Below are 12,775 nucleotides of genomic sequence, written 5' to 3'. Positions count from 1 at the left end.
AGAGAGAAACAGAAACAGAGAGAGAGAAAGAGAAACAGAGAGAGAAACAGATAGAGAGAGAGAAACAGATAGACAGAAACAGAGAGAGAGAAACAGAAACAGAGAGAGACAGAGAGAGAGAAACAGATAGAGACACAGATAGAGAGAGAGAGTGACAGATGGAGAAAGAGAAACAGAGAGAGAGAAACAGATAGAGACACAGATAGAGAGAGAGAGTGACAGATGGAGAAAGAGAAACGGAGAGAAACAGAGAGAGAGAAACAGATAGACACACATATAGACACAGAGACAGAAAAGGAGAGGAAGAGAGACAGGGAGTGAGGGGTAAAGAGAGAGAGGTGTGCAGGGGGAGGAGAGGAGCTGCTTGTGTGTGGACCTCGTGTGTGTCCCGCTCGTATTGTTTAGCCCAAAACGTGACCGGTGTTTGAATGGCGCCGACTCCGGCCGTGAATTCTGAGCAGTGATGGTCTCTGACAGTTTAAAGGAGACGGATTATGCAAAATGGACTTTTAAGAGCTTCCCGACACGTTCCGACGGTGTTCCCTCATCATAAGAACACTCCGTTATATTTTGATCGATCCGCGCACGTTTCACTAATCTCCTGTTGTCTTTCGTTTGAGGCTCGAGTGCTCAGGAAATGTCCGTTTTCACCGCGCCAAAGTTACATTACGCACATTTTGACGCGTGATTTATCGCTGCAGAGAAATACAGTGATAAAGGATAATACTGAAACTACTTTAAACCACTGGCACAATCAAAATAAAGCTGGATTATGACAGTAAATCATTTTAAAATAAACCGTATAATTAAAAGGCCTGAGCTGTAACAAAAAAAAAGGCAAAATGCATCGATAATTAGCCTTAAAAGTTATAAAAGATCATATAATACACAAAATTTACTCTTGCGTACCCGGAGTTTGAGTAATTCTGCATTATTACCGTATTTTTCGGACTATAAGGAGCACTTATTTTTATTTATTTATTTACTTACTTATTTATTTATGTATTTATTTATTTATTTGAGTCAGGGACAGCGCACAATTTTTACATTAACCTTAAAGTCCTTTCATTTTCTCAAAAATTGACAGTGCACCTTATAATCTGGTGCACCTTGTGTATTCATTCTGGTTGTGCTTACTGACCTCGAACCGATTTTATTTCATTTCTTTTCATTTCTTTTCATTTCATTTTATTTTATTTTATTTTACTTTACTTTTCATTTTATTTTATTTTATTTTATTTTATTTCTTTTCATTTTATTTTATTTTATTTTATTTTATTTTTTTTATTTTTCTTTTCTTTTATTTTATTTATTTCTTTTTCTTTTCTTTTCTTTTCTTTTAATTTCTTTCTTTTTTTTAAATTTTATTTCATTTTATTTTATCTTATTTTATTTTATTTTGGTGATACATATAGGATTCAGTTGGCCAGGCTGGTGCCACCTAGTGCCTCTGCTCAATTTCATTTCTCTCCAGGGACTAGGTCAGGAATCAGAAAACACTAGATGGTTTGCAGGAACTAGAGATGCGCGGATGGGCCACTTTTTCATCCGCAACCGCATCGCAAAACTCATCATCCGCCCGCTCTCCATTTGCAACCACACTTTTTAACCAGTTTTCAAAACCGCACCCGCCCGCCGTCCGCTCGGTCTCCTCCCATTTGCTCCGAGTTCAGAGTTTTTTATTTGAGTAGTGAAACCGCCACCCGTCCGAATTTTATTAAAATATTATTTTTCATCACGTCATCCGCCCGACCTGCGGTTCAGCCGTGGAGTCTGCGGCTGTAACCCTCTTGCCTGTGTGACATGCAGCTGTCCATCGGAGGCGCGGACAACTGCACAGCTCCTTGTTGTGGTGATGTTTACGGTGACGTCAGCTCCCGTCGGGCACAGTTTTCTAACACAGACATCACCAGACTTGTTTCCTTTGTGAAGTCGTTTTAGATCACAGGTGTTAAACATAAGGCCCGGGGGCCAGATCCGGCCCTCCATGACCTTTAATCTGGCCCTTGGATGATTTTCTACTAAAATATTTTAATTATATTTTCTATTAAAATATTGTTAATTTTCTGTGGTGTTTATCACAGCAGCGTCTCCAGTGTCTCTGTACGTGGCCCCTCCCACCAGAGCAGCACAAATGAAGACTTGTCTCTTTCCAAACGCTCTTAAAGGACGATCGTTTTGACTGTTGACCGTGACACCCTCATCAACAAAATGTCCAACATGAGAAAAGTGGAGCCGAGTGCAGGATTTTCCAAGAAAAATTGACTTATTCCTATTTACATACAAGTTCATGTTAAAACATTGTGCTGAAATTGTATTTTTCTTAAAGTTTCAGGTTGTTCATAATATTATAATATTATAATAAGAAAGAGTTCATCAATTAAAAAAATATTTCTGTAATAGATTTGTGTTTCTCTGCACAAATATTTGAACTTATTGTTATTTTTGGGGTTTATATGACATGAGTTTTCTGATCCTGCCCCTTTGGGATCAAAGTAGGTTGGATACGGCCCCCGGACCAAAATGAGTTTGACACCCCTGTTTTAGATTAATTTTGTGATTTAAAATGTCCAAACTATAACATAATGATCCAGGAGCGAACATAAGCACAGTATGTTTTCTTTAAGTTATTGCAGATTAATATTACGGTTTACAACAAACAGAATATAAAATCATCTTTATTCATGAATAATATGTTTTACTTGTGTCACAATCACAGCCCCAAATCAAGTGTTACGAGCGAAAACAGAAAGAAAGGCTGTTCGGTCGTAAACATCACCTCACTAATTCTCATCTGTTCTCCTCCCCTCCCTCTCGATCCTCTCTCTCTCTCCTCTCTCCTCTTCTCCCTCCCTCCTTCTCTCTTTCTCTTTCTCTCTCTCTCCATTGCAGAGCTTCCTGAGGCGAGCCTGATCACGTCCAAAACTCCGGTGAGGGAGGGGGATAACGTCCAGCTGTCCTGCACCACGTCTGGAGTCCCAGCGCCGCAGCAGATCTGGAACACGGCGCTCATCACCTACTACGAGGTCAGAGGTCACACACACAAACACACACACACACACACACACACACACAGAGCACTGCAGTGGTTTAAGTTCTTCAACGTTTTACCTCGACTTGACCATTGTTTCCCAAAGACTGGTTCACGACCCTCAGGTGAATTGCAAGATTTTTTTTTTTTTCGTCTTGTCACGATCTGCATGTACGTCTGCAAATACAGTTCTGACGCTGACCTGAACACGCAGACAGACCCGCCTGTCTCAGTAGAAAGGCTGAAATGTCGGGACATGTTTTCAGTGTTGGGAAGGTGACTTTAAAAATGTAATCCCCTACAGATTACAGATTACATCCCCCAAAATGTAGTTTGTAACGTAATCCATTAAATTACTTAAAGTGAGTAACGTAATCTGAATACTTTGGATTACTTGATATTGTCCGGGTTTAGTCCTGGTTTTAGTCCTGGTTTTAGTCCTGGTTTAGTCTTGGTTTAGTCCTGTTTTTTTGTCTTAGTTTAGTCCTGGTTTAGTTCTGGTTTAGTCCTGGTTTTAGTCCTAGTTTTACTCCTGGTTTAGTCCTGTTTTTTTGTCTTGGTTTAGTCCTGGTTTTAGACCTGCTTTTAGTCCCGATTTAGTCCTGATTTTAGTCCCGGTTTTAGTCCTGCTTTAGTAATGTTTTTTTGTCTTGGTTTAGTCCTGAGTTTTTTAGTCCTGGTTTTAGTCCTGGTTTAGTCCTGTTTTTTTGTCTTGGTTTAGTCCTGGTTTAGTTCTGGTTTTAGTTCTGGTTTTAGTCCTGGTTTTAGTCCTGGTTTTAGTCCTGGTTTAATCCTGTTTTTTTTTGTCTTGATTTAGTCCTGGTTTAGTTCTGGTTTTAGTCCTGGTTTTAGTCCTGTTTTAGTCCTGATTTTAGTCCTGGTTTTAGTCCTGGTTTAGTCCTGTTTTTTTTTGTCTTGGTTTAGTCCTGGTTTAGTTCTGGTTTTAGTTCTGGTTTTAGTCCTGGTTTTAGTCCTGTTTTAGTCCTGGTTTTAGTCCTGGTTTAGTCCTGGTTTTAGTCCTGGTTTAGTCCTGGTTTTAGTCCTGGTTTTAATCCTGGTTTAGTCCTGGTTTAGTCCTGGTTTTAATCCTGGTTTAGTCCTGGTTTAGTCCTGGTTTTAATCCTGGTTTAGTCCTGGATTTAGCCCAAAATATGAGAACAGGAAAATACCGCTGTGTAATCTATTTATTTAAACAAAGTAACTGTAATCCGATAGAGAGACACGATCATCCAGTCAACAATAAAACATCCTTAATGTTCAATAATGATCAAACACAACTTTATTTTGTCATTTACAAATAATGTCTGTTGACTTGGTTTGTGACTTTTAAATTATGGGTCGCAGAAAAAAAGTCTTGGAAACACTCTGGAGACACTCAGTATTTCTGGGGTTCGTCCTTGAACCTGCGCCTGGTCTGGCTCATGTTTAAACATTTACACAATTTGCCCACTTCCACACTATTTGTTAAGGCAGAAATGTTGACCTCTGCATTTGACCCGTACTTAAAATCCCTCTGGGGCAACCTGTCAGGATCAAGGACCCTCTTACCTTAGCTGAAGGATTGTACAAATGTTGCATGTTTTGGTGTGACCCATGTAAGCACAGGGAGAACATGCAAACTCCACACAGAAAGGCTTAACCCAGAACTTTCTAAGAGCCTGTTTACACGAGAACACTTGCAGGTAAAAATGACAACATATTTTATCAGAAGTGCTTTTCTTTTAGACGGTGACGGCGTTTTTGGGGCTTAAAAACGCAAAAATCTGAAACCACCTCCAGAGTGGAAAAGTTGAATATGCTCCACTGTTGCCCAAGACGCAAAACTCTGGTCAGATCTGCTCACGTTGCGCACACGTTTATGTCACATACAGTACACAGAAACAAACACGTCGGATGGCATGCGTACCCGATCGAATTCCACACACTTTTGCGTCACCGTATGCACGCAGATTTCCTCCTCAAAACACTCGTCTAAACGCAGAACAAAAAGTGAAGACGCGTCGCCACTTTTGCATCTTCTGTTCAGATCATTATCATATAAACATAGCCAAAAAGTGAGGCAAGAGTGCAAGTTACTAGGGATGTAACGATGTCCAAATCGCTCTGTACGATATTATGTGTGATCACTGGATGTGACTTCACACCCATCAGTGACATTTATGAGGAGCGTTGTAGAAGACGGGCCTCCAGGATCATGGGGGACCCCTGGCACCCCTCCCACCACCTGTTTGTTCCTCTGCCTCTGGGAGGAGACTGAGGAGCATTAACCCTCTCAGGCTCAAATGAATTTTTAGTATCAGGAAAAATCTGATATTTGGGGAAAATTATAATATGGGGTAGTAATATACAATTCTGACTTTTTTATTCTTTGTAAACAAAAAAAGTATTTTGCACTTCTGGCAGGCCGTTTGCGTGTGTGTAGCCATTCTTGCACAGTCTGCATCGCCCACGTTTATCAGCACAGATGGGAGAAAAGGCTCCTGAGTAAAAAAAGCTCATATAATATGGATGTGGAGTAAGTAGGTACTTGGAATTTAGCTGTTGCAAATCTGCAACGCCTGCCTGGAGAGGGTTAAAGCCAGAACATCTCGGCTGAAGTTCAGCTTCTTTCCTGAGGCTGTCAGACTTTTGAACAGTGCACTGACTTCCTGCTTGGGCTGCCTCTCTATCTTGCCACGTTGTTTTTTTTTTTTACTACTTGTTCATTAGAACTGCTAAATGTTGTTGTTTTGATGTATTTACTTTTTAACATTGCTTATTTATTATTGTTTTTATCTCTTTCTGGATCACTGGGCCTCGGGGAGCACATTTCCTTCTGTCATGTGTTTCTCTCGCATGCTTGAATGACAAATAAAGAACCTTGAACTTTGAACCTTGAATTTCTGAGGAGACTGTGAGGAAGCTCGGCAGGAAGGTGATCAGTGACCCAACCCATGTTCTTCACAGTCAGTTTGAGTTGATGCCGTCAGGCAGAAGGTTCAGGGTCCCAAACTGTAAACTGAACAGATTCAAACATTCTTTTTTGCCACTAGCTGCTAAACTCAGATAGTGTAGTTAAAAATAATTATAAAAGGCTTAGGGAATGTGCAATCAAAACTGCACATGGGCTTAGGGAATGTGCAATAATTAATAGAACAGAAGAATGCAGAGGGTTTGCCTGTTAAGAATAATTTAAAGGTCCTGTTGGTGCATCACTCGTGGTCAGACTGGCCTCATATTTACTTTGTTTTATGGTGTTTGTTTATGTGCTGCTTTGTGTTGTGTTGTCCTGTTTTTTGATAAAGCATGTTACCCCCTGTCCCAAGACAAATTTATCCCATGGGAGATAATAAAGGATTATCTTATCTTATCTTAATCATAATATGGATCTCACGGTATGATATTTATTGCGATATTTTGGAGAAGCTTATATAATTGCTTATAATCGTTTCTACTTTTAATATACCTTGACAAGATTTTTCCGTGAATTATTTCCGTCATAATCCCAAAAATTCAAGTTAAAACATATTTCTTCATGTTGTCTGCACTGAAATGAATCATGGAATAAGTACCGTATTTTCTGGACTATTAGTCGCTCTTAAACCTCCAACCCCATCAAAAAACGACCGCGCACCCCACAATCCAGAGCCCCTATACACGAATCCACTCGGGTGTCCCAGCACGACTTCAGTAAACTACAAAGCCGCATCACCCGCAGCGCACGCAAACACACACGGAGCAGACAGCGACCGCACAGCGACAAACACCCACAGACACACTCATCACTCCACGCCGACGAGGAACGGAATGAGGAACGAACCGAAAAAGCGAGCGCAATGTGCCACTTCTAGACGCAACTGAACAACTGAGTCACTGTAAACACGCCGACAATCCAGTTGGTCCCAGACAGCACCCTCCCTACACGCCACAACTGAACAAAGCCCAGAGTCACTGTGAACAAACAAACAAACAAAACCACTCACCCATCACACTGTTGTGTTTCGTTTAACTCTTTCCCCCATGAAGACGACATTTGACGACCCCCCTGTTCCCTTAATGACGACTTTTGACACCTCCGCTGTATCACTAAAGACGTGATTTGACGACCTTTAGAAACGGCTCGGTTTTTCACATTTAAACAGAGGCTGCGATAGGTCGGGGCCACTACAACCCACACTAGACTGACCAATAGGATTCAAGGATATGTTTTCGCCGATTTTTTTCCGAAGTTAATCGAAGTAGTGACGATGGTAGCTTCCGGAAAAAACACAACACGAAACACGAGCAATGGAAAGATCGCGACGCTGCGGCGCACAGTTTTAGAAATAATGAGGAGCGGATGTATTTTATGGATAAGTTTAGAGAAAGTGACTTTTATAGATTTCAAAGTGATGATGAGGGTGATTATAAAGTGGAAAACAGCGACAGCGACGGACTTTCAAAGAGTGATGCGTCTGTATGGAGTCCTGCGATATCCAAACAAACTATCCAGGCTTTATACTCGATTATGAACCAAAATTGCCCTGAAATCAGTCGTGGAAGTCTGTTTTCTTTTATGCAATTATGCTCTATGGGTGTAGCCCTAGTAACATATGTATGGGTTGTTCCTTGTAGGCGTCCAGGGGGGAAAGAGTTAAAGTCCGGTGTGGTTTATTTGTGAAAAAAAGTTCGAAAATAGGCCATTTAATCACAGTGCGTCTTATAATCCAGAGCGCCTAATAGTGCAGAAAATACGGTAGTTTCTGATGTTTATAAAACTGTTGCTACTATAAAACCATACATTTAAACACAGGAACTTATAATTCAATATATTCTGACAGGACGCGATATTACTGTGAGACTTTTGACGATACGATATCACAATATTTCAGTTCTTGTTTCTCCCCTACTCGCCACTCAGCTGCCAGGTCTAACGAGCATTCATCTTATTCAACTAATGTCCAAAATGGTCTTAAAAAATAATCCAATCTTTGTTTTATGTGTTTGTTTCGTGTCCTCAGATCCAGACGTCGGGGCAGACCTCGGTCCTTCACCTGTACAACGTCTCGTCCATGGACCACAACAGTATGATCAGCTGCACGGCCCAGAACGTGGTGGGAGAGAGGGAGGCGTCTCTTCTGCTCGATATCCTCTGTGAGTCTCAACTGCTCCTTTTGTTTTATGATACGAACCCGCTGTGCACTGTCTGCGTCTAATAACAACGTATTTTTTATCCTCCGCGAACCAAGAAGTAAGGCTGATATCGTTTCTGTGACAGCAAAACTCGCCTTTGGTCTCTGAAAAGTTATTTAAAAACTCATTGCAGTGAATAATTAAGACGCAATAGAAAAGTGAGGAATATTTTGTGTTAAATTGTTAATCGCCACGGCAGCTGTGCTCATTTTTCATCACCCTGAAACCCATGGGCAGTGTTGGGAAGTTTACTTTTCAAATGTATTCCCCTACAGATTACAGATCACATCCCCCAAAATGTAGTTTGTAACGTAATCCATTAAACTACTTAAAATGAGTAACGTAATCTGAATACTTTGGATTACTTGATTTGCTGTAGAGAAGCAAAGACGAGGAAATCGTCACATAAAATGTTTAGTCTGCTAAGAGACAATAAAGAAGCCCAGTCTTTACTTAACCGTACTAAAAATATTACTGATAGAAGAGGAGGAGACATGGTCAGCGCAGCATGATTTAGTCCTGTTAAATCCTGTTTTAGACCTGGTTTAGGCCTGGTTTAGGCCTGGTTTAGACCTGGTTTTAGTCCTGCTTTAGTCCTGCTTTAGTCCTGGTTTAGACCTAATTTAGGCCTAGTTTTAGACCAGGTTTAGAACTGGTTTGGACTTGAGTTTAGACCTGGTTTTAGACCTGGTTTTAGTCCTGCTTTAGTCCTGGTTTAGTCCTGGTTTAGTCCTGGTTTAGACCTAATTTAGACCTGGTTTTAGACCTGGTTTTAGTCCTGCTTTAGTCCTGCTTTAGTCCTGATTTAGACCTGGTTTAGACCAGGTTTAGAACTGGTTTGGACTTGAGTTTAGACCTGGTTTGGACCTAGTTTAGATCTGGTTTTAGACCTGGTTTTAGTTCTGCTTTAGTTCTGGTTTAGTCCTGGTTTAGTCCTGGTTTAGACCTAATTTAGACCTGGTTTTAGACCTGGTTTAGTGTCCGGCAATGAGTGGAATTTCTGGAAAAAAAAAAAAGGAAATAGCCCAAAATGTGAAAACTGGAAAATCCCGCCGTGTAATCCATTTATTTCAACAAAGTAACTGTAATCCAATTACCACTCACTGAAACAGTAACTGTAACTGAATACAGTTACTCATAATTTGTACTCTGATTACATACCTCCGGTACATGTAATCTGTTACTCCCCAACACTGCCCATTGGTGCATATTTGTTTGTTTTGTACAGTGCACGTTGTCTGTACTGGGGCACATCTGGGCCAGGATTTCACTGCACAAAACAGATTTTAATGATAAATGGACTTTCAAGATCACATAAAACTGACTCTTGTGAGCTTTGTGTTTTGTTTCATTCACACATGGTTGAAGAATCCTTTATTATTAGTTGGCTCTTCTGAACTCAAAATGCTTTGTTTCACCTTTTGATTTGATGAATTTTGGACAGTAGAGATCATCAATTCCAGGGCTGAAATGATCCAAATGATTCTCGTGAAGGTGTATGGAGTTTAAAAACACAGTGGAGCACTTCCTGTATTACCACATGACATAACAGGGTAGAAGAGAGTGTTTTCCGTTTGACAGAAGAACTGAGCCTAAATAAAATATGCAGGGTTTGTGTGAATGAAACAAAACACAACTCCTAGTACGATGTGATGATGAAACAACATGATTCAATGGTGTAGTTTTGCACAGAACCAGAATCTGGAGAAGACAAAATAGTCCCTACCAATATTTGCCATTTTATTTGAATAAATGGAACTTCAGGTTAATGGTTTTATACGGCAAAATGTCTGTGGGAATGTCTCGGTCAAGGGCGTAGGTTTGCAGAGGGACGGTGGGGACGTGTCACAACCAATATTTGGGGAAGACAAAATAGTCTCTACCAATATTTGCCATTTTAAAAAATATAAATTTATTCCAACGTTTTTCCAAACTCAATAGTATTAACTGAACAGGTTTTAGTTCACGTTTTGTTTATTAGATGTTCTGAGATGTGTTCAGTGATATGACGACAGGGTTACTCCTGCCGCTGTTTCATTGGCTGTAACAGAGTGATGTCATTAGTGGAGCCAGGAGCCTAAACTGGGGAAGCGGCAGGACAGGGCCGCACCTGAAGATGTCGACTTGAGCAGCGTGAGTGAAGACGCTGCACCAAACTTTGAAAAACTTTTCAAAAGGAAATTACGTGTCTTCATCTTCAGTTAAACTTGTCTTATAATGAGTCGCCGCGGAAAAAGAGCGACTCTCTGCTCTAGGGATGGGCATTCGATGAAATTTTCGATCGTTGGAAGAATTAACGAAGGATTATCGATTAATCATTAACGTTTTTATATTAAAATTATCATCATTATTATTACTATCTGCACTACTAATCTGCATAAATAAATTCAACTTTACGACATATAAACCGTAACGACTCTAGAGCCACATCAGCCCGTTTGACATTATAATGTGTTTAATTCAGTTTTGTTCAACTCTCACAGAAACAAAACTTAAAACCGCATGGTGAATTTGCATAAACAAAGCGAAGTGAAAAAAAAAACAGCTCTTGTGCGCTGATGCGACACGACTCAGGTGAATACAGGTTAGTGTGACCATATTTGCGTTTGTCAAAACCAGGACACCGTACGGGGGGAGGGAGGTTGGGACTCGTCATCCACATTGAGCGACTCTCACCTGGTAAAACTTTTTCCCACTGGACACAGAAACATATGTGCTGCTTTATACACTGTGCACATGGACTCACACTTGTCCCGCCCGGAACGGAAAGCGTGGAATTTCTTGTACAAATCATCGTTAAATTCGCATTTGCGTTTCGGCACGTTGCAGACTGACCGACTGTCTGTGTCTCACTCCTTCTGAGTGCAGAGAGACACATGTACAGACCCGTTTGGTCACCCTACAGCAACCTACATTTGGTTTGTCGATTAAAATGAACGTAATTGATGAAATTCTTAATGATCAATTATCGATTAATTTACTAATCATGCCCATCCCTAATCACCACAAGTGCACCTCCCAAACAGAGTCCTACTCGTGCACTGTGAGACCCCGACTCTACTGACAATATTCCATGGAAAAATGTTTGGACATGACCTCACAAATATCTCATCAACAACAAGCAAAGAGAAATCTGCTGCAACCTTCTACATCGCTGTTTATCCACTAAAGCACAGATGTCAAACATAAGGCCCGGGGGCCAGATCCGGCCCTCCAAGACCTTTAATCTGGCCCTTGGCTGATTTTCAACTTAAATATTTTAATTAAAATCTTGTTAATTTTTTGCGGTGCTGAGCAGAGCAGCGTCTCCAGTGTCTCTGTACGTGGCCCCTCCCACCAGAGCAGCACAAATGAAGACTTGTCTCTTTCCAAACGCTCTTAAAGGACGATCGTTTTGACTGTTGACCGTGACACCCTCATCAGAAAAATGTCAAAAATGAGAAAAGTGGAGCCGAGTGCAGGATTTTACAAGAAAAACTGACTTATTCCTATTTGCACAAGTTCATGTTAAAACATTGTGTTGAAATTACATTTTTCTTAAAGTTTCAGGTTGTTCATAATATATATATATATATGTGTATATGTATGTATATGTATGTATATATATATATATATATACATTATATTTTGTAAAAGAAAGAGTTCATCAATTAAAAAGATTCCTGTAACAGATTTGTGTTTCTCTGTACAAATATTTGAACTTATTGTTATTTTTGGGGTTTATATGCCATGAGTTTTCTGATCCAGCCCCTTTGGGATCAAAGTAGGTTGGATACGGCCCCCGGACCAAAATGAGTTTGACACCCCTGCACTAAAGAATCATCTTAGAAGGACAATGGACACAAACTGAAAAATGAAACCACCTCTCACTTATTTTGGACCTGCCCAGACTCTGTGTGTTTTTGTAAAGAATTCAAAAAACATAAACACAACTTCTTCTCCCGTTTGACCCTTTCTTATAAAGTTGTGCTGTTTGATTTTTGCAGTGTGCATCATACGAAAAGTAAACAGTATTATATAATTAACCTTTTAATCAAGTAACGATCAGTTGGTTTAGCTGATAATGTCCCCACCAAAACTGAAACCAAACCGTCGCCCTTGGTTATGAGCTTTAAGACGTTTTCATCTCAAAAACAGACCTGGAGTTGTGTTTCTTAAAATGCTCTGTTCCTCCTTGATGATGTGATGATGCTACTTTTCACATTTTGTTTAGTAGAGATCGTCAATTCCAGGGCTGAAATTATCCAAACGATTCTAGTGAAGGTGCATGAAGTTTAAAAACATAGTGAAGCACTGCTAACACTTTATAATAACTACACCTTATTTAGCCTTAATAAAGCAGGAACAAAGACTTAATTAATAATGATTCACGCTTAGTAACTACTTAATTACTACCTGAATTAGCACTTAACTTGCACTTAATTCATCTGTACTGTAAATAGTTACTCAATATTTCTTAATTACTCATGAACTAACCATTTGCATGTTTACAAATGCATATTTAAGTTCACATTTGAGCATTTATTAATGATTAGTAAACTATGAGAGAATGAGAATGATTTACTAATAATGCAATGATCATTCAGGCGGCTG

The 12,775-nt window shown here is 40.0% G+C and overlaps 1 protein-coding gene across 1 annotated transcript in view; it reads left to right on the top strand.

Annotated features, from left to right (window-relative positions):
• ntrk2a (neurotrophic tyrosine kinase, receptor, type 2a) overlaps positions 1–12,775 on the top strand; it is a 337,581-nt gene that overhangs the window by 78,153 nt on the left and 246,653 nt on the right. The window contains exons 6-7 of the mRNA XM_055161959.1: positions 2,893–3,026; positions 8,011–8,143. Of these exons, the coding sequence (XP_055017934.1) occupies positions 2,893–3,026; positions 8,011–8,143 (267 nt within the window). The remainder of the gene's footprint in view (positions 1–2,892; positions 3,027–8,010; positions 8,144–12,775) is intronic.

Source organism: Boleophthalmus pectinirostris, unplaced genomic scaffold (genome assembly GCF_026225935.1).
Source record: "Boleophthalmus pectinirostris isolate CB_2022bp ecotype Guang Dong unplaced genomic scaffold, ASM2622593v1 HiC_scaffold_4, whole genome shotgun sequence".
Taxonomy (NCBI): Eukaryota; Metazoa; Chordata; class Actinopteri; order Gobiiformes; family Gobiidae; genus Boleophthalmus; species Boleophthalmus pectinirostris.
Note: the sequence above shows the minus strand (reverse complement) of the source record. Positions and strands in the feature narration are given on the sequence as shown.